Source organism: Marmota flaviventris (assembly GCF_047511675.1).
Source record: "Marmota flaviventris isolate mMarFla1 chromosome 19 unlocalized genomic scaffold, mMarFla1.hap1 SUPER_19_unloc_1, whole genome shotgun sequence".
NCBI lineage: Eukaryota > Metazoa > Chordata > Mammalia > Rodentia > Sciuridae > Marmota > Marmota flaviventris.
This window is the reverse complement of record NW_027287694.1, coordinates 82852-108193: the sequence shown is the minus strand read 5'-3', so window position 1 is coordinate 108193 and position 25342 is coordinate 82852. Positions and strand designations below refer to the sequence as shown.

At 37.2% G+C, this 25342-nt stretch overlaps 1 protein-coding gene across 1 annotated transcript; it reads right to left on the bottom strand.

Annotated features, from left to right (window-relative positions):
• Positions 1–67: 67 nt before the first annotated feature.
• LOC139703724 (cytochrome P450 3A9-like) lies at positions 68–25014 on the bottom strand. The gene is made up of 13 exons (XM_071607178.1): positions 24944–25014; positions 23007–23100; positions 21931–21983; positions 20300–20399; positions 18070–18183; positions 17718–17806; positions 16887–17035; positions 10092–10219; positions 8446–8512; positions 4783–4943; positions 3226–3452; positions 746–908; positions 68–163 (listed from the first exon to the last, which is right to left on the bottom strand). Exons 1-13 carry the CDS (start codon positions 25012–25014, stop codon positions 68–70), a joined length of 1512 nt encoding a protein of 503 aa, XP_071463279.1.
• Between the last annotated feature and the right edge of the window lie 328 nt (positions 25015–25342).

Below are 25342 nucleotides of genomic sequence, written 5' to 3'. Positions count from 1 at the left end.
ATTTTTGTTCTCTGATGTTATGGTTCCCAGGCTCTGAGGATAACAATGCACAAATCCTTAGGGAAGTTCAGGCTCCCCTTATTGTTACATCTCTACACACAGCCTTCAGAATAATGGGCTTTTGAGGTTGAAGAAGTCCTTGTTCGGCTAATTTCAGGGGAATCTGTAACATATAGACAAGCATTTGGAGAAGCAATGAATGAAACACCAGGAACCAAAACAGCAAAGTAGAGAAGATACATTATGCCCAGAAATGCTCCACAAACATAAAACTACTTTTAGTATCATGTACTTTGAATTCATCCTACTCATTCTCTAAGGTGTGTCATGATTGGATAGTAAAATTATTCATTTATCTGAAAAATTATTTCATAAACATTTATCCTGTACAAGGCCTGAGACAGGGAGGTTCTATAGGTTCCGGTGAGGAGATCTTCTCTCAAACATCAGAACCCTGTGGTCACCACACCTCACGACTGTGCACAGGGTCTCTCCAGGAGACTTGGAGATGAATTTACACTGTGCTCAAGTTCACTATCCACACACTTTGGTCTTCATAAAGCCATAGACTTAGAGCCCCCATGGTGATGAACTCTAAAAATCTCAAAGATGGTGCAAAAGTGACTCACTGGACTATAAATCTAATAATTTAATGATGAATAAGCATATATTTTTCTGTGACTAGGCCCCTCTGTTTGGAAAAACATCTTGAAATAAAACATTATTTATATGAAAATCTACTGACCTGGGTTTCCTTACAAGTTTGGAAGGAGAAGTTCTGCATTACTTTGACAAGAGCAACTTTCATGTTCATGAGAGCAAACCTCATGCCAATGCAGTTTCGAGGGCCATTTCCAAAGGGCATGTATATGTACGGATCAATGCTGTCCTTGTTTTTCTTACTGAACCTGGTTCCACAATAGATGACAAGTCAACAAAACATTAAAACCACAACAGTTACTTGTTTCAGTTTGTGCCTTAGACACCCACAAGCAGTGGTGTAAAAGATGATTTCTGGGCTGGTCATTGAAATCCAGCTGTGGTTTTGCTATGAGAATTGTTAAGCTATGGAGTTTTTCCACCTTTCTCCCCCTTAGCCTATAGGAGTTTCTCCACCTTTTTCCCCCTTAGCCTATAGGATCTTTCGGTCTTTTTGAGATGAGATAAATGCTATTTCAAAGGAAATCATGGTAAATTGAGACAGTAAAGGAAACAAAACACACATAAAATATAAGGAGTATAACAGTGAATACATAAAATGAAATGAGACAGTGGTTATGTAGGTTATGGCACATGCTATAAAATTTGAAAACACAGACACACACACACACACACACACACACACACACACATGCATACACACAGAGTCATGGTGCCATATCTGAGGAGAATTAGTTTTAGCATCGGAATAAACAAAATCCTGCATGATCAAGTCTCTTATAAAAACAATGGGGAACTACTTGTATAACCTATGCACATCCTGAAATATATTTTAAATCATCTCTGGATTGCTTATAATAACTAATAATATTTAAATACTATGTAAATACTTATTGTATTAGACTGTTTAGGGGAAACTGACAAGAATAAAAGTATATTTAATAAGTTGAAATTATAGATGCAAAAACCATACATACAGGGTGAGCACAGTGGCACACGCCTGTAATCCCAGTGACTTGGGAGACGGAGACAGTAGGATCCCAAGTTCAAAGACAGCTTCAGCAATTTAGCGAGGCATTAAACAACTCAAACCCTGTCTCTAATAAAATACAAAATAGGGCTATGGATGTGGCTCAGTGGTCGACTGCCCATGAGTTCAATTACTGGTACCACCCCAAAAATCATACATACAGAAGTTGAATGCATATATTATCAAGTGCTAACAAAAATCAAATAAAATATGATACAATCTAATTTTGCAAAAATATCTATATATACATAGAAATATGTTTATGAGAACATGATCATATTATTAATTCATGATTATTTAAAGAATTTAACAAACTAAAACGTTTATTCTCAGCAAAAGAAATAATTTGTGAGGTGAATAAAGAGCCTACAGCTTGGGTAGAACATCAATCTCTAGGGTATATAAAGAACTCAAAAGCGAAGCACCAAAAAAAAAAATAACCTAATCAATAAATGGGGCAAGAACCTTAACAGACACTTCTCAGAAGAGGATATACAATCAATCAACAAATATATGAGAAATGCAAATCAAAACTACTCTAAGATATAATCTCACTCCAGTCAGAATGGCAGCTATTATGAAGACAACAATAAGAGTTGGCAAGGATGTAGGGAAAAAAGTACACTCATACATTGCTTGTGGGACTGTAAATTGGTGCAGCCAATATGGAAAGCAGTATGGAGATTCCTTGGAAATCTGGGAATGGAACCATCATTTGACCCAGCTATTCCTCTCCTCGGTTTATACCCAAAAGACTTAAAAACAGCATGCTACAGGGACACAGCCACATCAATGTTTATAGCAGCACAATTCACAATAAACTGTGAAGCTAATCTAGATGCCCTTCAGTAGATGAATGGATTTAAAAATGTGGCATATATACACAATGGAATTTTACTCAGCATTAAAAGAGAATAAAATCATGGCCATTTGCAAAGTAAATGGATGGTGTTGGAGAAGATAATGCTAAGTGAAGTTAGCCAATTCCAAAAAAACAAATGCCAAATGTTTTCTCTGATATAAGGAAGCTGACTCATAGTGGGGTAGGAACGGGGAGCATGGGAGGAACAGATGAACTCTAGATAGAGCAGAGGGTGGAAGGGTAAGGGAGGGGGCAGGGGGTTAGCAAGGATGGTGGAATGTGATGAACATCATTATCCAAAGTACATGTATGAAGACACAAATTGGTGTCAACATACTTTATATACAAACAGAGTTATGAGAAATTGTGTTATATATGTGTAATAAGAATTGTAATGCATTCTGTTGTCATTTATTTTTTTAAAAATCAACTAAAATTTTTAAAAAAAGAATTCAGGATAGTGAATGGACATAGCATTCGTTTTGTTCCTTGTCACAAATTCATATCATTTTGCAAGAAAATTTTATATTTATAACAGGAAAACTGCTTAAAATACAAAGACATATATAAAAATGATTACATAGCTACCTGTATGTCATCTATGATAAGAAATACAAGGACATGCTTGGACAACCCTAGCCCAGGGCGGTTCCCTTTCCCAGAGGCCCTGTACCTTTCAGGATGGAACTCCTCAGGCTCTGGCCAGTACTGTGGGTCTCGATGAAGAACATAGCTTGGCATCATCACCACTGTTCCCTTCCTAATGGGCACTCCATTGATTTCAACATCTTTCTTACAGACCCTCTCAAGTCTGCCAGCAATTGGGAACAACCTGAGAGTTTCATTCACCACCATGTCCAGGTACTCCATCTGTAACACGGTATCATAGGTAGCAGGTGCCTGAAGAGAAAAAAAGAGATTTTTTGAAATTCATGTTTAGAACTAACTTTAAACACAATCTGCGTAGTTTTATTAAAGTGTTAGGAGGTCTCAAGAATAACAGAATGGTGAAGGAGAGTAGTACTTACAATTGCCTAAGCATTATAATAACAATCATGTCCATTTGACAACCATGTCCATGGCCCATTGAGAAGTACAGAGTAGTTATGTACATAAGAGACCTTTGGGACAATCCCAAATTCAGTGTGTAATATCCTCAGCATCATCATGTACTACTTTTTCTCATGTGAGGAAAAGTAACTAATAGAATATGACAATTACACTCAGGTAAAATATGTAAAAGTCACTGTAACCTTTCACTACAAAAATCATGTCTATTTCAAGGAAATAGAACATAGAAAAGAGGAAATAACCCATTATACATCCGGTTTTTTCTTGAATAATCCTGCTTTGAATATATATATAAATATATATATATATATACACACACACACACTATATCATGTAAAAAATGTTGGGAAAAATGGTAACTTCTACCCTAATACCACCAAAAGAAGGCTAAGATTGGATGGCACCATGTCACACAGTTTCAGTTCCAGAAAACGTTCTAAGGAGAACAGGAAGCCACTCTCAGCCCGACCCTCTGTTGCTGGACCCGTCTTCTGGTTGTTCTTCAGGGCTTCATTGTGATCTCTGAAGAAGCTTTGTGCCCACTTCACTCCAAACCAGCCATGCCAGCCCCAGAGACCAGGTGTCTTGATATCTGATAGACTCTCTGTTTAGGCAGAGGTGTGAGGACAGCAGGCACAACATGTGGCTAATGCCTGGTGTGACATTGGAGAGGACACAAGGTAGAAGTAAAGTGTTTGGTTCAGGAGCCAGAAAACCTGACTCATCCCTTGGCAGCTTCTCTCTAATACATGACTAGAGTGTGAAGATGTGTGGAGCAGAGCAGAGTTGGCCTGCCCACCAAGCCCAGGCTCACTCAGCAGACAGCCAGGAAGGAGCTCATGCCACAGCTCAGCAGAGCCAATGATCTGGACACTTGAGTGACACATGCTTACACTTCCTAGGTATCATCATGGTAACTGGTAATGGGTTAATGGGTACAACTGAAATTTCACTCTTAAAAATTCCTTGTAGTTTTGGAAATAGCATTTTCTCCAAAATACTGTTTTCTCCTTCATTTGTCTCTTCAGATCTTTTCCAAATAGAGCTGGTGAAAAGAATCAGTGACTATATTTTGGACAAAGCCTCCTAGGAAGGGATGAGGAGGCAGTCTTGCTGAGGCTCCGCCTCTCTCCTCCCTCTCCAGGTACCATCTTCTCACCTTATTGGGCAAAGCCGCATCAATCTCCTGCTGCAGTTTGGTCTGGGCATCAGGATGGGTGGCCAGTTCATACAAAATGAAGGAAAGAGCACTGCTAGTGGTCTCATAGCCAGCAAAAATGAAGATAATTGATTGGGCCACAAGCTCCAGGTCAGACAGGGCTAATGGAAGAGGAAACACAATTCAGGTAAATCCAGCAAATCACAACATCAGGGTTTGGATTAATAGAAATCACATTAAAACCCACAATCACCAGGCAGGACCATGGAAAAGCAGTTCAGGGTCATTCTCAGAGTGGTTTTCCCTCTCGTGTTTATCTGATAGAGGAGACAATGGAAAACTTTTTTTAATCCAGTTTTCCTGAGGTCTATACCACACTTGGACTTGGCTTCTAGCTGTGCCATTCTCAGCACCACCAAAGATAGGTAATTTCAAGAGACACCATTTCTATCTAAGATACACAGTATGATCAATATGTCCCTTAGATTTTGTGTAAGTAAAAAAGGGGATGATATTCTCATCCAGGAAAATTTTAAATTATTCTAGATAACATATAGCTTGAAACACTGATTTGATTGTTTATAATACTAAGGTTTCAGTGTGTGGTCAACTGAAGAATCTTTCATCTAAGCATGTTGGAGGAAATGTAAGGAAATATTGGGCAGCAAAGAGACTGTTGCTACTCAAAGCCTGGTCCATGGACAAGCAGCATCAACAGCATTTGGGAAATTATTAGAAACACAGAATCTCAAACCCACCCTACAACTACCAAGTCAAAATGTGAACTTCCATGAAATGTGATGATTCTTGTGCATATCTTCCCTTGAGAAGTAGGGCTCATGCCAGTGAGAGGCATCAGGTAATAGAAGACTTGGGGCACCTGTCTTCAAAATGGATGATCTCAGAATACACAGAAACTACACAGTAACACACAATGTTATAAGAGTAGTCACTGACACTGATATAATGAATGTCATTAAAGTAGCAAAAGAAAACTGTCAATAGAGAGACAGTAAACATGACACGTGGGGAAAAAGTAGGGTGTATTTTAGTAAAACACAACACTATTCAGACACGAGTGAATGTCACCTTCCCTAGAACATGCCCTCTCTCTGCTCTACTTCATGCACACCAAACAGCTCTTCTCATAGAAGCTGACCTCCGTCTTGATTTTTCTCTTGACAGAAGCTAAGCACAATCATGAAATTAACTCATGTATCTTGGAATGCATCAGGACTTTTAGATACCTGGGGCCCTGAAATAAACATGGTCCCTATGCCAAACATGCAATTTGGGATAAAAAAATAATACACAAAACAAGTGTTTGAAAGGTCTACAGAGTTCAGATTTACTGATGTTTTTTCCTATGATGTTTTTCTATGATGATGCCTTGGGAACATCTAATTATGAAATCTTTTATCCCAATGAGTTTGAACCCCATGAAATAGGACTAAAGTCAAGGTTTGGGCCAGGTGCAGTGGCACACACCTGTAATCCCAGTGGGAGGATAAGGCAAGAGGATCACAAGTCCAAAGCTAACTTCAGCAAGGTGCTATACAACTCAACAAGACCCTATCTCTAAATAAAATGTGACGTAGGGCTGGAAATGTGGCTCAGTGGTTGAGTGCCCCTGAGTTCAATCCCTGATACCCCACTCCCCAACGCCAAAAAAAGGTCAAGGTTTGAAGCTTGGATGTTTGCATTCGTAGCTACCAGCCATATGTGAATGTTTAAATTTTAATTAATTAAAAATCAATACACTTCAGTTCCTCGGTGGCACTAGCCACATGTCAAATAGACTGTTTCCATCATCACAGAAAGCTGAATAGAACTGGGTAGATACATATAGGATAGATGGATGGATGGATGATGATTTTCTATGATAATGTTATGGGAACATTTAATTATCAAATCTTTTATCCCAGTGAGTATGAACCCCATGAAATAGGACTATAAAGTCAAGGTTTGGGCCAGGTGCAGTGGCACACACAGGTAATCCCTATGGGAGGCTGAGGAGTGGATCACGAGTTCAAAGCCAATCTCAGCAACAGCGAGGCACTATGCAACACAATGAGACCCCCGTCTCTAAATAAAATACAAAGTAGGGCTGAGGATGTGGCTCAGTGGTTGAGTGCCCCTGAGTTTAATTCCTGGTAACCCTGTCCCCTGAACCAAAAAAATAAGTCAAGGTTTGGATCTCAGATGTTTGCATTCATAGGTACTAGCCACGTGTGGGTGTTTAAATTAAGTCAATACACTTCAGTTCCTCAGTGGCACTAACTGCATATCAAGTGCTCAGTAGGCACATGTGTTTGGTGGTTATTTTATTGATGAGTTAAATTATAGACTGTTTCCTTCATCATAGAAAGCTAAATAGAACTGGGTAATACCTACAGGATAGATGGATATATGAATGGATAGATAGATAGATAGATAGATAGGTAGATAGATAGATAGATAACATGTACATGTGAACATAAAAATATGTACACTGGGGCTGGGGTTGTGGCTAGTGGTAGAGAACTCACCTAGCACATGTGAGGCACTGGGTTTGGTCCTCAGCACTACATAAAAATAAAGGTATTGTGTGTACCTACAACTAAAAAATATTTTTTTAAAAAAAAAATGCATACACTGGCAGGCTGTAGTAAGCCCAGTCCTCATCTCTAGAATTAATTGCTCAACATTCAGGAATTTTTTCAGATGGTTGTCAAGGCACTGGGTACCATGAATTAGAACTGCAATGGGAGTATTTGTGTATTACAGAAATAAGCTGTAAATTAGGGAAAAAATTTTGAAGGAGAGAGAAAAATAGTTTATATCATTGGATGGGAGTAGATACAGAAATATTTCTTTCCTCTACTCCATGTAGAAGTATTTCATGTTAAAAATCTTGTCTGCTGAAAGTATCTAAAAGCAAAAATCCACAAGATGATCACAAATTTTGATTTCTAAATTCCATTAATTGCAAAAACAGAAACAAAGCTGTCAGGAGAAACAGAGCAGAAACCTGTAATATCTTAAATCAGAAAGCAAAAAAACACTTGGAAAATAAATAAAAAGGGCACAGAATACACTGTATGCTACTATAATGTGGATACATGTCATAGAATGTACAAGACCAAGAGCAAACCCTAAGGAAATCTGTGAACTTTGAATGATAGAAGTGTGTCAATACAGGTTCCTGAACTGTGATAAATATAACTCTCTGGTGGTGGATATTAAGAGTGAAGCATGACACATGGAGAATCTCTATGTTTTCAGTTCAATATTGCTATGGCCAGAATAAACAGAAGCTACTTTTAAAACAATCATTAAAAAGGTGACAAGAATAATAGAGGACTCAGGAGCTTACATGAAAGGGATTCCAGTGGACAAATATGGGAGAAATTGAGCATCAAAATAAAAATAGTAAGAAAATAAGTTGAATAAAAATACCATGCTGGTAAAAGAAATATTTGTTTATATCAGCTTCAACATTTGAACATGGTTTTAGATGTGTTTCTCTAGGAAGTTCCTCAGGCTACTGTATATAATATCCAAGCATAGCCTTTCTGCAACTTGGTAGAAATGCTCTTCTTCCTCGAGAATCTCCTGCACATTTCCAGAACACACTTCCCTCTGAGTTTCCCCATCAGTAGATGAGATAACAACCTTGTTTACCTTTATGAGACTCCACATCTTTGGAATTCTGAGAATTTATCATAAGCTGAAGAAAATCCACCCGATACTAGAAACAGAGAGATTTCAAAGATAGAAGGTTAATTATGAAGTCAGAAAAAAATTAAGAGTGCAGAACTTATCTTCCCTTCTGAGACTATGACTTCTTTAAATTCAGAAGTCTAGCTGGAGTTTCCTAAGTCATCAGTGAAGAAAAGCATCCATCTATAAACTTTGGTGAGTAGGACATTTCCCTGTGTGAAAACAGGCTATGGTGTCCAACAGCTACTGGTCTTTGCTCTCCCTGCTTGTGAGCTTCTGTGGATTCTGAACACAGCCTCCTGGCCAGAGAGTGGCAAGCTTTGTCTCCTGTTACATTTGTTTGCTCAGGGAAGAGTCCTGGACTGCAATATTTTGTTTTACTGCCTTAATTCTTCACCAAAGATGCCACAGATTAATCTCCTGCCATTTTTAGAGCTCATCATCAGATTTTGGGCAAGCTTCTTGAAAGATCCCACCATGCTTGAAGCTATGAACTTTGTCCTGACACCTGGAGGGCCCTTCCTGGCTCCCTGGCCTGCACACATCCTTGTGCTGGGCTTCATACATGAGACAAAACCTTCACCTAAAGAACCCCATGCCTGATCCATGAGGGGCCAGACACTGCCAGCTACCCTGAGGATGCCTTCTGTGGAGAGTTTTGTAAAGTGAGAGGTTTGGAAATGCAATGATTCTTTGCCAATATAAAATCTGATGAAATTAAAGCATCAAAAAAATAATTTTTATGTTGAAATTTTATCTATTGAAGAAAAGGGATATGATAAAATGTTTTTCTTCTATTAAAAAATCATTTCAACTGATATATAAAACATTAAGCTGTACATATTAACTAGGTAACCTGATTACTTTGATATATGTATATTCTGTTTGATGTTTATGTCAGTTTAAATACATCTTTAATTGCATTTATCATTTCCTGATGATGGATGTTTTCAAAATCTATTTGGCTCAATTAATAGGAACAATTTTAAAATAGTGCAGCAATAAACATGGGAGTACATATCTCTCTTTGACATTCTGATTTCACTTCCTGTGGCTAGATACCCAGTATTGAGATTGCTGGATCATCTGTATTTGATTTCTGAGGGCCCTTCACACAGTTTTCCATAAAGGCTGTCCTAATTTACATTCTATTCAACAATGTACAAGGACTCCTTTTTAGAGTACTTGGGACTTTTTCTATCAGCAATATTTATGCCTTGACAAACTAAATTCCAAGCCCATCATTTAACTGTAAATGCTTTCTCTTTGGTTCACTATTTTTTCAGTATTTGGAATATATAATTTTATTTATTTAAGTCTTTTTATTGGTTCTTTTTAGTTATATGAGAGTAGAGTCCACTTTGACATAATTATAAAAAGCATGGAATACATCTTACTCTAATTCAGTTCCCTCTCTGATTCATTCTTGTATCTCAATTACCAGATGCTAAATTCTTTATTCTCTCCAAATGGAAACCCTATACTATTCTCAACCAAGAGTTCTTCATCTACCTTTTAAAAATATACAAAGAAGTATGGAAGTCATTCACCCATAGCAAATAAGTTATCGAAAATAAACTTCCTCTGTATCCACCACCAGATTTTACCTGCTGTTTCTCTTGAAGGCGACTTTCTTTCATTCTGTTTACAGCTTTCTTAAAAAAATTTGTGACATCCTTTGGAAACATAGAGATATTCATTGCCTCAAAAATTGGAGTAAGGAATGGAAATATTGCTGCAGGAGAAAGAAAAAACAAAGGACACTTCAGTGAAAAATGTAAAATTTACCTGGAGCAATTACATCTTTTCTACCAATCAGAAAAGTGGAAGTCATAAGGGTACCTAAAGAGGAACTGTTCCTTCTGAGACTGCTGATTGGGCTCCAGGCCACTGGCTGAGCAAGAGGATGTCATATATAGGGCCACCATCATAGTAGTGAGATCAGTGGCCCCTTCTGCCTCTGTGGCGTGACCAAAGGAGAAAGATGAAAACCCTGACCCCTTTCCCCTTCATGTACTGGAATAGAGTGTCTTTGGATAAAACTAGGCTTCAGTCTGAGGCTGCAGTTAATCATGCTCTTCAAGAAAGAGTAGTCAGGATGGGACCAACAAAGCATGTGTTCCTCAAGCACCACAGGAGGAATCCAGAAGGCATTATTAGAAAGAAAATTGGGAAACTCAAAGTATGGGCAAATTGATCAATATACACCTAAATAAACACTGGATGAAAGAAGAAATATAGTGAAAGAAATAAAGTATTGAAAGGGAAAAAAGGAGGCATAATATATCAAACTTGTGGAATGGAGAAAAAGCCATCATTGTGCAGAGGGAAATTCTTATCTATTACATAAAATAAAGAGCACAAATGAATGATCAAATTTTATACAATAAATCATGAAAAAAGAAGAGCAAATTAAACTTAAAGGAAAAAAAGGAAGAAAATATTAAGGACCAAAGTGGAAACTAATCAAATAAAAAAATAAAATCAATAGAAGTAATTAGTGAAAACAAATGCAATTCTTTGGAAAAAAACATAACAAAATTGGCAAAATAATAGCTACACTGACCAGAAATAGAAAGGCTACAGTTACTAGCATTCAAAATAAAAACTAGGGAAATACGTAGAAAGAAATATAAAGACATTGTAACAATCAGATTATCGCAACAATTAACAAATTACATAAACGAAATGGACAAATTCCTAAAAAGACACAAAAAACAGAAACTGACACAAAAAGTAATACAAAATATATATTTACATACATCAGGTGATGAGACTAAATTAGAAACTAAGAACTTTTGTACAAAGTGAAGCTCAGGTCCAGATGTTTCATGGACATTTCTACCAAACATTAAAAGAACTAATACCGATTCTTTACCTCTTTACAAACATTCATAGAAATATCTAGTATTTTTTAAATATAGAGTACAGTGAACACTTGTAAAAGATCGTAAAATACCCATATTAACCTAATCCTAAGACTTAACACAAAGATAACACAGGAGAACTACAAACTGACATATCTTATAATTATGGATGCAAAATCTCAACAGAATATTAGCAAATGAAATAATTTGTTGTTCTCTACCTCCACCTCTCTCTCTCTCTCTCTGTTTCCCACTTATCTGTCTCCCAAAGTCTCTTTCTCTCTTTTCTCCTGCTACTAGCCAACATCTTTTGATTTCTCTTTTATGTTTCCTAAGATCTAATAACTCTATATCCTCATCTCCTACCTCCTTAACATCTCATCCTAACCCCTCCCCCAAGTTCTCTCTTTGTCCACCATTATAAACTGTAGATCCTTTTGCAACCTACCTCTACATTGTTGATAATAATTAAACTCACCATTTCTGTCTATTGTGACAAAACTGTAAACATCTCAATAGAAGCTATTTGGTTTAATTAAGCCTGCATATTGTTTGCATTGGGATATGTTAATATTGATCTCTTCCTTAAAGGAGAGGTAATGGAATCCTTCAGGGACACTATAAATCTATTGATAAAAACTCTAATACATTGTATCTACACTGCTAAAGGGAAAGACACACAAACAATATGAAAAAACAAGGGAAGAAAGTGCCCCAAACAAACCAAGATACATTACTAGAACCAATGGCCAGCACAGCAGAAGAGATGTCCAAGAAGGAGTTCAGGATGTATGTAATTAAAATGTTCTGTGCATTAAAGGATGATATAAAAGCAAACACGGGTAACAAAAGGTCATTTCAATAAAGAGCTACACAGGCAAACACAGGAAGCAAAAGATTACTTCAATAAGGAGATAGAGATTCTACAAAAAAGAAAAAAAGGAAAAGAAATCCTTGAAATGAAGAAAACGATAAACCAAATTAAAAACTCAATAGAAATCATCACAAACATACTAGATCACTTGAAAGATAGGACCTCAGACAATAAAGACAAAATATATAATCTTGAAAGTAAAGTTGACCACACAGTGAAGATGATAAGAAACCATGAGCAGAACATTCATGAATTATGGAATAACATGAAAAGGCCAAATGTGAGAATTATTGACAAAGAGGAAGGCATAGAGTTCCAAAACAAAGGAATGAACAATTTATCTAATGAAATAATATCAGTATCTTTTCCAAACGTGAATAATGAATTGGAAAATCAAATACAAAAGGCTTATAGGACACCAAGTGTACAAAATCACAACAGATCTACAACAAGGGGAATAACAATGAAAATGCCTAACATACAGAATAAGGAAAGAAATTTAAAAGCCACAAGAGAAAGGAATCAGATTACATATAGGAGGAAATCAATTAGTATCTCTGCAGATTTCTAAACCCAGACCTTCAAAGCTAGAGGGTCCAGGAACAATATATACCAAACTCTGAAAGAAAATGGATGCCAATAAAGAATCCTATATCCAGCAAAATTAAGCTTTAGATTTCATGATAAAATGAAAACCTTCCATGATAAACAAAAATTAAAAGAATTTACAACTAGAAAGTCTGGACTAGAGAACATCATTAGCAAAATATTCCATGAAGAAAAAATGAAAAACAACAATGAAAATCAGCAAAGGGAGGAAATACACTAAAGGAAAAGCCAATCAAAGGAGAAACCAAGTCAAGTTAAAAACCAAAAATAAAGCAAAATGACTGGAAATATGAACCATATTTCCCTGAATGTTAATGGTCTAAACTCATCAATCAAAAGACATAGACTGGCAGATTGGATTTTTTACAAAACCAACAATATGCTGCCTTCAAGAGACTTATCTCATAGGAAAAGACATCCACAAACTGAAGGTGAAAGGTTGGGAATAAATATACCACTCACATGAACTTTGTAAACAAGCACAGGTTTCCATCCTCATATCAAATAAAGTAGACATCAAGCCAAAGTTAATCAAAAGGAATAAGGAAGGACATTTCATACCGCTTTAAAAAAACATTCATCAACAAGAAATAACAATTATAAATACTTATGCCCCAAACAATGAATTATGGGATAACATGAAAAGGCCAAATGGAAAGGCCATCTACATTCATCAAACTCTTCTCAATTTCAAGAGTAAAATGGACCACAATACAATAATACTGGGTGACTTTAACACACCTTATTCACCACTGGATAGATCTTCCAAACAAAGAAACTATAGAAATCAATAATACAATCAATAACTTAGATTTAACAGACATATAGAGAACATTTCATCCATCAATGAGTGAATACACTTTCTTCTCAGCAGCACATGGATCCTCCTCTAAAATAGACCATATATTATGCCACAAAGCAACTCTTAGCAAATACAAAGAGAGATACTATCCTGCATGCCATCAGATTAAAATGGAATGAAATTAGAAATTAATGATAAATGAAAAATAGAAGCTACTCCAACACCTGGAGACTAAATAATATGCTACTGACTGAGCAAGAGATAGCAGAAAACATCAGAGAGGAGATTAAAAAATTCTTAGAGGTAAAAGAGAACACTGATACAACATATTGAAATCTCTGGGACACTATGAAGGCACTACTAAGAGAAAAGTTCATTGCATGGAGTTCATTCCTTAAAAGAAGAAAAAGTCAATAAATAAAGGACCTAACATTACATCTCAAAGCCCCCCCCCCCAAAAAAAAAGAACAATCAACACCAAAAATTGTAGAAGACAGGAAATAATTAAAATCAGAGCTGAAATCAATGACTGAAACAAAAGAAACAATTGAAAAAATTGTCAAATCAAAAAGCTGGTTCTTTGAAAAAATAAACAAAATTTATAAACCCTTAGCCACACGAATAAAGAGAGAGAAAACTTAATTAATAAAATTTGTGATAATGATGGAAATATCATGATGGACACATCTGAAATACAGAAGATAATTAGAAACTATTTTGAAAATTTATACTCCAATTAAATAGAAAATATCAAAGACAATGACAAATTTCTAGAGTCATGATCTACCCAAACTGAATCAAAATAATATACACAAATTAAACAGATCAATTTCAAGCAAGGAAATAGAAGACACCATCTAAAGCCTACATACAAAGAAGAGCTCTGACCAGACAGATTTTCATAAGACCTTCAAACAAGACCTAATACCAATACTCCTCAAATTATTCCATGAAATAGCAAAAGAGGGAACACTTCCAAACTCATTCTATAAAGCCAGTACCACCCTGATCCCTAAACCAGCCAAACACACATCAACAAAAGAAAATTTCAGACGAATATCTTTAATGAACATAGATGCAAAATGTCTCAATTAAATTCTGGCAAATCCATACTACAAAAGTGTTATACACATTTAATGCAATCCCTATTAAAATCCCAATGATGTTCTTCAAGAAATAGAAAAGGCAATCATAAAATTTATTTAGAAAAATAAGAGACCCAGAATAGCTATCACATCACTATAACAGACCTTAAACTATACCACAGAGCTATAGTAACAAAAACAGCATGGTATCTGCACCAAAATAGACTTGTTGACCAATGGTACAGAATAGAGGACACAGAGACAAACACACATGAATATCATACTAGACAAAGGTGCCAAAAACATTCACTGGGGAAAAGAGCCTATTCAACAAATGGTGCTGGCAAAACTGGAAATCCATATTGTCCCCAAAACAGACATGTAGAACAATAGTAAAGAACAGAAGATACAGAGACAAACCTACACAAAATCAGTTATCTCATACTAGACAAAAGTGCCAAAAACATTCACTGGAAAAAAAACCTCTTCAACAATGATTCTGGGAAAACTCAAAATCCATAAGTAGCAAAATGAAATTAAGTCCCTACCTCTCACCATACACAAAACTTAAGTCACAGTGAATCAAGGACTAGGAATTAGGCCAGGGACACTGCACCTAATAGAAGAAAAAGTAGACTCAGACTTTCATTATGTCAGATTAGACTCTGACTTCCTTAACAAGACTCCTAAAGGGCAAGAAATAAAATCAAGAAACAATAAATGGGATGGATTCAAACTGAAAAGTTTCTTATCAACAAAAGCAACAATCAATAAGGTGAAGAGAGAGCCTAAAGAATGGAAGCAATTTTTTACAACATGCACATCATATAGAGCACTAATCTCCAGGATATATAAAGAATTCAAAAAACTTAACACAAAAAAAAACTGCACAACAAATAACCCTATCAATAAATGGGCTAAGGAATTGAACAGACATTTCTCAGAAGAAGATATACAATTGATCAACAAATATATGAAAAAAAATGTTCAACATCTCTAGTAATTAGAGAAATGCAAATCAAAACTACTCTAAGATTTCATTTCACTCCAGTCAGAATGGCAGTTATGAAGAATACAAACAAAAATATATGTTGGTGAGAATTTGCGGGGGAAGGCACTTACATTGCTGGTGTGCCTGTAAATTGGTGCAATCACTTTGGAAAGCAGTATGGAGATTCCTCAGAGAACTTGGAATGGAACCACCATTTGACCCAGCTATCTCACTTCTCTGTTTATACCCAAAGGACTTAAAATCAACATACTACATTGATGCAGCCACATCAATGTTTATAGCAGCTCAATTCACAATAACTAAACTGCAGAACCAACCTAGATGCCCATCAACAGATGAATGGATAAAGAAAATGTGGTTCATATATACAATGAAATCTTATTCAGCATTAAAAGAGAATAAAATCATGGAATTTTTCAGATAAATGGATGGAGTTGGAGAATATCATGCTAAGTGAAGTAAGCCAATCCCAAAACAACAAAAGCCAAATATTTTCTCTCATAAGTGGATGCTGATCCCTAATGGGTGGGAGGGTCATCTGAGGAATGAAGGAAGTTTGGATAGGGCAAGGGAAACGGAGGGGGGATGAGTGTAGGAAAGATGGTGGAATAAGATGGACATCATTACCCTAGGAACATGTATGATGACACAAATGCTGTGAATCTACTTCATGTACAAGTACAGAAGTGAAAATTTGTGCTCCATTTGTGTTTTATGTAGTGAGATGCATTCTGCTGTCATGTATAATTCATTAGAACAAATAAATAAATAATTTCATTCAAAAAAGAAATGAAGTACTCACAGATGATTCAGGATGGAAGAATTTGAAAACACAATGATAAATGAAAGAAGTCAGATATGCAAAGCCACATACTGTGGGATTCATTAATAGACAATTCACAGTATCAGCAAATCTATAGAGTCAGAAAAAAGATCCATGGTTGCTTAGGCTTGGGGAATAGAGAGTTGATAATGAAATGGTAGCCTGCTTCTGAGTTGACAAATGGTCACTAGTGATGGCTGAGTATATCTTTGTACTGAAAACCATATAATTGTATAAATTAAGTGGGGTAATTAAAAGGTATGTTAATTATGTATCAATAATAATCATTTGAATAGAGAGAGGGAACAAATAACATGGTAGTCCACATACTTATTGAGAGGAGCAAAGGGTCAAAGAAATCAAATTTTAAGAGCTTCTTGACTTTCTCCACAAAGGGATCTTGTGGGTTGTTCAGGGAATCGATGTTCACTCCAAATGATGTAGCAGTGATCACATCCATGCTGTAGGCCCCAAAGATGCTGAATAGAGAAAGACATGGAAAGTTAAAATCAGTGCCTCTTCCCAATCCTTCCACTACACATGCAGCAAGAAGTAGGAGTAAGTTCACATACCCAGGCAAGACAAGCAATGAGCCACACACTGTCACAGTTATCTGCTGGACTATGAGTCCATGATCCCTTCACACTGACTATGAGACCTTTATGAGTTGCAAATAAGGTACTTCCCTTGTGCCAGGACTGATGGGGACAGTGAGGTGAGTTAGACTCACCTCTGAACTCAAGAAGCTCACCCACACAGGAATCAGATCCATAATCAGACACACTACAGTAGCACAAATAGAATGTGGATGATGACAGTTGTGTACAAACTGAGCTTCAGCAGGACAAGGGTAGAATAACTGAGTCTTCCTATAGGGCTCAAAAAAGGTGACCTGGACAGTACTTTGTCTTCTAGTATATCGAAAGTCATAAATAGCAGCCAAACAAACCTTGATGGATACAAGAGAGATCCTTTCTCCCCCAGTTGCCCTGTCTCCTCCTGGGAGTAGCACCTTCTTGGATGAACAGTTAGAGTTGTGACTCCAAACTCTTGCTTTGTCTGCTCATTGCACTAGCTCAACATTTGGAATTCAGTTCAGTGGCAGGCAGTTGGAGGGGCTCCTGGTGGAGCTTGGAATGCCAGAGCTGCCCTGCTACTTACTCTTTCAAGTTGATAAACTTGCCCTTCTCTGATTCCAGTCTCATGTTTTTCACCAACATATCTCCATACTGGTTAATGATGGGGAACATCTAAGCACAAAACACAAGATCACCCATAGTTCAGTGAGGAGACTCAGTCCCCAAGGCTATGGTTTTCCCAGGATGAAGAAGTATGAGACATTTATAATGAATTTTACTATATCTCTTCTAAAATATAAAGACAAAAGAACATTTTTAGTAAGTTCAAATTCAGAGGACTATCCCTTGGAAAGGGACTGTGATCTATATCACTTTCTACCCACACCCAGATTTATTCTTTAAGTTTCCAGTGAAAAGCCCTCCTATTTTATTACCTCCTTGAGTTTTCCACTGGTGAAGGTTGGAGACAGCAGTGTTCTTATTCTCTTCCATTCTTCATCCTCAGACAAAGAGATGGCTTTTTTCATAAATCCCACTGGACCAAAATCCTAGAGCCCAGAGGAAAAGAGATTTTGTCCTACATAAATTTGGAGGTCTCAACAGTGGCAAAAGTTTGTTAAACAAGCATGATTTACTTAAAAAAATGTTTAGTGACTGCCTACTAGGTAGCTAGACCTATGTCAGACACTCATCAGTATTTATTCCAAGTGCCTAGCCTCCTGTGAGTTTGGAAGAGACACCCAGGCACCTCACACCATTTTTGGACTTTATATTGCAACCTTTGTTTAGATGTAAAATTCCCCTTGGTTTGAAGCTTTTTCCAGAGGAATAGACTGGAAGAAGACCTAAGAAGACCTAGTACAACCTCCAGGGCTATGCAGAGCAGAAATGGGTTGGTGACAGATATCAGGTGTTCTTGGTCAACTGTATGTTACCTAAGATCAATTGTGTCTTTACATGCATTTACAGCATAAGTATCTTGATAAAGGGGTGCTTAGATACAATAATTTTTAAAATAATAATATTTGAAACTTAAAGGATTTGGAATATAAGTGTAATACAGGAAAAACACAAGTTATTAATGGAAGTTCTTCCAATATTTTCTACAAGGACCGAGGGGGAAAGGAAGATAATTCTATTTTTCACCTGGGTGCTAGCCCACCAAAGCAAAACCCTTGAAATTTAGTTCCATCATCTAAAATACATTTTTGTATTAAAATGTATGCTTCCAGCCAGGCACAGTGGTGCATGCCTGTAATCCCAGCAGCTCGGTAGTCTGAGATAGGATGACCGCAAGTTCAAAGCCAGCCTTGGCAACGGTGTTACTTACTATTTCAAGTTGATAAACTTGAGTAAATAAGTAATGGTGAGGTGTTAAGCAATTCATTCACTGTAAAAATTTAGGAGGTTAGGAACAGAGGGAAGTTTCTTCAACTTGACAAAGAGATTCTACAAAAATCCATTTTCTGCTAACAGTATACTTACTTGTGGCAAACTGAATGCTTTCTCTCAAGCATCAGGAATAATTCTACAATGTATGCTCAGTCATATACAGAAAGACAAGTAAAAACGTTCATCTGAGTGCAGATTAGTGATTTGGACATGTTGGGAAGTAAATAGAGGCTGGATTTGGGCAGTGTGGAATATATGTATGTATTGAACATATTATCATACATTAATCAAAGTTTTTTAAAAATTTTTTGTGATGCTGGGAATTGAACCCCAGACTTTGTGCCTGCGAGGCAAGCACTCTACCAACTGAGCTAGACCCAGCACCCAAAGTTTTTAAAAAGTGAAGATAGAGATTGTATGGCAATACACACACACACACATCAGCCTCATCTAAAATTGGGGTAAACTTTGGAAGTTTAAGTCTATATCCTTCAAAAGAAATGTTCACTCTCCTGGCTCTTATTCAACCCCACACTGGAACTCCCAGCTGATGTCAGAGGAAAAGAAAAACAAATAAATAAAAGGCATACAAATAGGACTTTACCTATTTGTAGGTGCAAACATTGACCAATGTGGTCAACACACAAGAAACCAGGCACATTTCTAAGGTTAACGAAGAACTGGTGAAAACACATTAAAAACACAATCTAAATCTACACAAATGTAGGAATGTGATACATTTGCACAGAGCTGCACACTCATACATATAGACACACAAAACAGGAAAAATGAAAATAAAAAGCCTAGATTGTATCAATTTCCTGTTACTATAGAAATAGGAACTTAATAAATGTATAGTCATGTAAGAAATTATCTTTGGGTAAAACATAATAAATTATACATGCAACTGCCTGGTAATGTTTTTGGCAAGGAATGCCCTCTGAATTTATAAATATCTCAGGATAAAATTTGAGTTAATAAATAAATAAATAAATGTTACTTTGGGTTAGACGAAGGGGAACAAAGGGAAGGGTGAGGGGATTGTAATAGGAAAGACTGTAGAATGAATCAGACATAACTTTCCTATGTTCATATATGAATACACAACCAGAGAAACTCAACATTATGTCCAAACACAGGATTGGGAAGTTGTAGGTCATGTACGTATAATATGTCAAAATACATTCTAGTGTCATGTATAACTGGAAAGAATAAATTAAAAACTTAAAAATAACTAAATAAATGTTAAAATGTTAAAAAGTAAATGCTTACCCGTCGGTTAGTGAAGGCAGAATAACATTCTTTGATGAGCACTGTTTTGATAATGCTTGGCTCCGTAATAACCAAAACAGGCCGTCGACCATCATATATGCTGTGTTAGAAAATACGGCTGATTAAATCTAACAGGCCAGATTCTGCTGCAGAAATCCAAACTTTGATCCTGATGTTACCTATTCTACCTGCCTAGTCCTACAATATATAGCAACATGAAGTTCTCTTGGGGATTCTGACCACAGAAGCCACTGGAGTCTTCATAGCATAAAGGGTAATGTACGTAAAGTAGGTAGGAAGAGAAATGTAGAGACAAAATACACCTCCTAAGAGATCATAATTAGAAATAGCATTGCAACACTTGTTAAATCTAGATGGTGAATATAATAGTATTGCCTACACTACTTTCCATAACTTATTTATTTATTGTTTATTGTAATTGTAGGTGGACAGAATGCCTTTATTTATTAATTTTTATATGGTGCTAAGGATCAAACCCAGTGCCTCACATGTGATAGGCAAGTGCTCTGCCACTGAGCTACAGCCTTAGCCCATAGTCTCCATACTTTTCACATCGCAAAATATTGGATTATTCAAAAGGCTATTAGGTTAGTGAAAAAAAATTGAAGGCAGATAGTTGGCTAACTGGTCACAATTACTAAGTTTTGCAAGTGGTAGCTGGAGTGGAGCCTTTGGAGATCCAGCAGGGAATGTTGTGTCACTGAATCACATGGTATCTATGGGCCATGTCAACTGAGCAGAACACTGTGGTCAGCCCTGTGGCTTTCTGTGGATTGATGAGAGAAGATGGAGAAGAAGAGTCAATGTCTTCTACCACTATTTTTAGTGTAGAGCAAAATGATTACACCTCTTCTATGGCTCTCACCAAACCCCCACCAGCTCTGAAAGGGAATAGTTGCTACAATTAGCTGAGGCCACCCTCCAATATAAACCCCGTCAATCCACCAGGGAACTCACTGGTGGAACTACATTCTATGTCTGGTCTTAACGTCAAATGGATGAAGGAGAGAAAGAAATGCTTCCTTGAAAAGTCAACGCTGAAAACTTAAAAATGGCATATGAGCAACAATAATGATGACAATAAAAAAGAAGAAAAGAAGTAAAGGAAATTAAGAAAACTGAGCAGAAGGACTTCCCATCTGCTTCCCAGTACCTCCCAGCCATTGGTTCAAAAGCATATATTAAATCTGAAAATTAAATAAGGGAATTTTGCTTTTAATCATCAATGGAGGAAAAAGATGATGTCATAGACTTATAAGCCCACGATAAAAAAAAAGTTCTCAAATAATACATATTATTATTCAATAAAAGGAGTCAAAAACAAACAAAATGGGGAAGATTGGAATAACCAGACATTGGACATAAAGTAAGGGTAGGAGACTCTGGGTCATCAAAAGCAGGAGAAAAGCCAAAACATGCAACACTCTCAACCTAAATCAGACTGTGGAACCCGACTCCTGATGACATGCAGGACCCTTGGCAGGACAAGCCTCCAAGGACTTTGCAGCACAGAGGGTTGTATCCCAAAAGCTCTGGGCTGAGATTGTCCTCACACATTGGGGTGCCACATCATAACAAGTCTACCAAAGAGAAGCTTCCAGAATACTCACCCCCATGTTTTTCCATACTTTTTATAACATTCTGCATCAAAATTAAAAAAGCCCTAGGAAGAAGAACAAAATGAAATTCCATTATTGTTGTAAATGTACTGACATCACATCAAATGACCCAAATCCCATGAAATCAGGCTTGCTGTTCCTAACAGGTGGTTAGAGAGAAGCTCTTACTCAGAGGCTTCTGAGGAGAAAAGAGAAAATATGCAATATTTAAAATGAAATATGTAAAGTCACTTAAATTTTCTCTAAGTATTATACATACTCAACTAATTGCCCTTGTCTATGAATACAACATGCTTGTCTTCTGCAGTATTTCTTCTTCTACTTATGTTGTCTCAGAAATACTGGGACCTTCTGAATTATTACCTCCATGGGTACATGAGGAAACCCAGGGTGAGGAAAAGTGAGTGTTTCCCAGGGCCATCTTTTGTCTCCTCATCCAGAATCATTTTAATTTATCTCATGTTGTCTCTAAAATTCTGGTAGCATTAGGAAGTTAAAGATACCAGCAACCTCTTCTAGCCTAGGACATTTATGTTGTCACAATCATATTGTTGAGTAAGTAAGTGAGATAGTGAGCAAATAAAAAGTGGACTTGCCTTCCTGTGTCAACCTAGGAAAAGGGGAGATGCTACTTCTCTGCACATAGAACACAGGTAGACACTGGCTCTGAGTTTTCATCATAGAAACTAAGCAATTAATCTTCCTCATTTGTAATATTTTAACTGTGCAAATAAAGCATCCCAGAGGTATGAGTGTATCTTCCTAGAATCTGCACTGAGAAAAAAGAAAACTCTGTGAGAATGCTCTCAGTCTGAACAGAAAGTCCACAGATTACAGTGTGTTTGTGCCAGAGTCCTGAGCTCATCAACAGAAGTGAACCTGACACTATGAGGAGTTGTAAACAGAGCCCCAGGGTAAACCAGACTGTGCTTTGGATGGGGCCCTCACACAGTTTCCGAACCTTAGAAATCTTGAAACTTCTCTCATGGAGCTGAATTTCTACTGATGTAACTAAGCAGGTGTGTGCAACTATAAGAGGCAAAACAGGGAGCTCAAATGATACTCACCCGGCGATAATTAAGAAGAGTTCCAAAAAAGGGCAGAGGTGTTGGCCCTGGAATTCCCAGCTTCTTAAAATATCCATGTGAATAGGTCCCATATCTACAAAGTGGAAGAGAAATCCAGGTCAAGGGATTGTGACTGTGTGTATATAGAGGCTCACGAGTCACTGATTCAAGAATGGGAACAGTGAAGCCAGGCAGGTAACATGTAGGCCATAAATAACAACAAAAACTCCAATGGCCCTAATTACATCTGCTCATCATCTCCTCTCTCACATTCCCTGAGGGACCACAAAAGTCATATTAATTAGCTCAAAGCAGCTAATTCCATCATTAGGCTCCCAATGCTACAGTAAGTAGCTGATATAAGTCCTCCAAACATGAACTTGAAAATTCCTGAGCAATTCAGCCTAGATTGCTTCCAGGTCACCTCATTCGCTGATGTCAGTTTAGGAAGCTGACTTGATACCATCATGTTGGCCCCTCTAGGGGCCTCCGGTGGGGGCTGTCCCCACTCTTGGTCTCCTTCCCTGAGCAGAGAGGAATATTCTCCCAGTTTTTCATAAAACCTCTCTGGATGCCTTTTATTGCATCCCTGGTCCACATTCTCCCTTATTCATCTGCTGTAATAGATTAAGAACACTGGCATACAGGAAACTGTTGAGTAAGAATAACCAGCTGGGCAGGTATATTTAAAGACGTGTGCAACCTACGTCATGGATGTATGTATTAAATTAATATTTCTTCAATTGTTCAAAAAAGATGAGGTCATTTTTAAACAGATTGGTTTTCACAAATACAGAATCCTATTTTGACCTTCAGAAGGAACAAGAGGAACTTACCTCAAAGAAATTGAGCAGAATGAAATTAAAACATTTCCATTAATTTTAAAATGCCACTGGAGGGAAAATTGATGTAACAAAAGCCTGAATATTACCCTTTACTTCAATTGTTACAACCAGGTTTATATTTTCTATTTTCACATCACTATAAAAGTGGATTTAAGATAGAAGTCAAAGGTCTCCTTGGGGCAATGTCTTCTACCCTCAGTCAGAAATAACTGCTCTCTTCACCTGCTCCATTAAACCAGGAATCCCACTATTTTTTAAATATATTTTAGTTGTAGGCAGATACAATACCTTTATTTTATTTATTTATTTTTATGTGATGCTGAGGGTTGAACTCAGTGCCTCACACATGCCAGATGAGCTCTCTGCCACTGAGCTACAACCCCAGACCAGGAATCCCACTATTTAAAGGAATTCTTCTACTAGATTATTTTATTCATGCTCCTGTACTGGAATATCATGGGAAAATGTTTAAAATACAAAATGGGCTTATTAACTTTTGTCTCTTGAGGCTGCCATTAGATTTCAAATCAAGGGAGAAACAAATCTCTACACTGATGCTAACTTAAGGAATAAAAGTTCCAAATTTCTCCCAGGTCTTTGCTCAATAGTTTTATCATTCAGAAGTAACTGCATAATGCAGGGTGGAGCATTTGAGTTTTTGGAGGGAGGACTGTTCCAGGGAAAGGGAAGAGAACAGAGGGAAGAACTGAGTCTGAGCCTGTGGTAGCACCTGGGGTGCACTTGGTGCATTTTATAAATGGTGCTGGAACGTGGGGAGGAGGAGCAGGAACCACCTGTTCCACAGGAGATGAGCCTCCTACACATCTCTTGTAGTGCACATAGAACACAACAGATAAACAATGACACAGAAAGTTGTGTAAACCCCTCTTTACCCCCAGAATTCTGAAAGTTTGCAAAGAGTGCATCACTTTTCAGAAGGTGTCCAGTTGTTTGTAATCCGCCTCTACAGAACTCTAGGTCCAAACTGAGACTCAATCAGAAGTTCATCCCCCAAATCAAATTATGTTACTAAAACTCCTATTCACAGAAATGAGAGATTTGAAGAGGAGAGGAACTGGGACAGTTACTCACAGATAGAGGAGCACCAGGCTGATTCCCAGGAGAACCCAGGTTTCCATGGAAAAGTTTGGGATCAGGTCCATCACTACTTTCCTTCTAAAATTTTCTCCTCTGAGTTTGACTTCCAGCTATGTGAGCTATCTTTTCACAGGAGAAGGTGCCAAGCTTGCGATCTGTGAACAGCTGTGAGTCAGACTGGCATATTTATATGCTGGGAAAGGAGGCGGGGTTGGGTGTACACCCAATAGAAAAAAAACACCTGTGCCCCACCCACTATTGCAGAAGCAAGATGCCCCCTCCACCTTGGCAGTTGGCAGTGAGTCATGAGACATACCTACTTTGATCTTTGAGCTCAGGTTTATAAAAATTAATAAAAACTTTGATCAGTGTTATCATTATGCCCTAAGGCTA

Bases quoted from the DNA above. Each gene is read 5' to 3' on its own strand.
- LOC139703724 (XM_071607178.1), bottom strand. From the start codon at position 25,014: ATGGACCTGATCCCAAACTTTTCCATGGAAACCTGGGTTCTCCTGGGA. The intron at 18,184-20,299 runs GTAAGCATTTAC...TCTGGGCTCTAG, and splicing joins CTGCCTTCACTAACCGACGG to GATTTTGGTCCAGTGGGATT. The intron at 164-745 runs GTCAGTAGATTT...TATATGTTACAG, and splicing joins AAACTTGTAAGGAAACCCAG to ATTCCCCTGAAATTAGCCGA.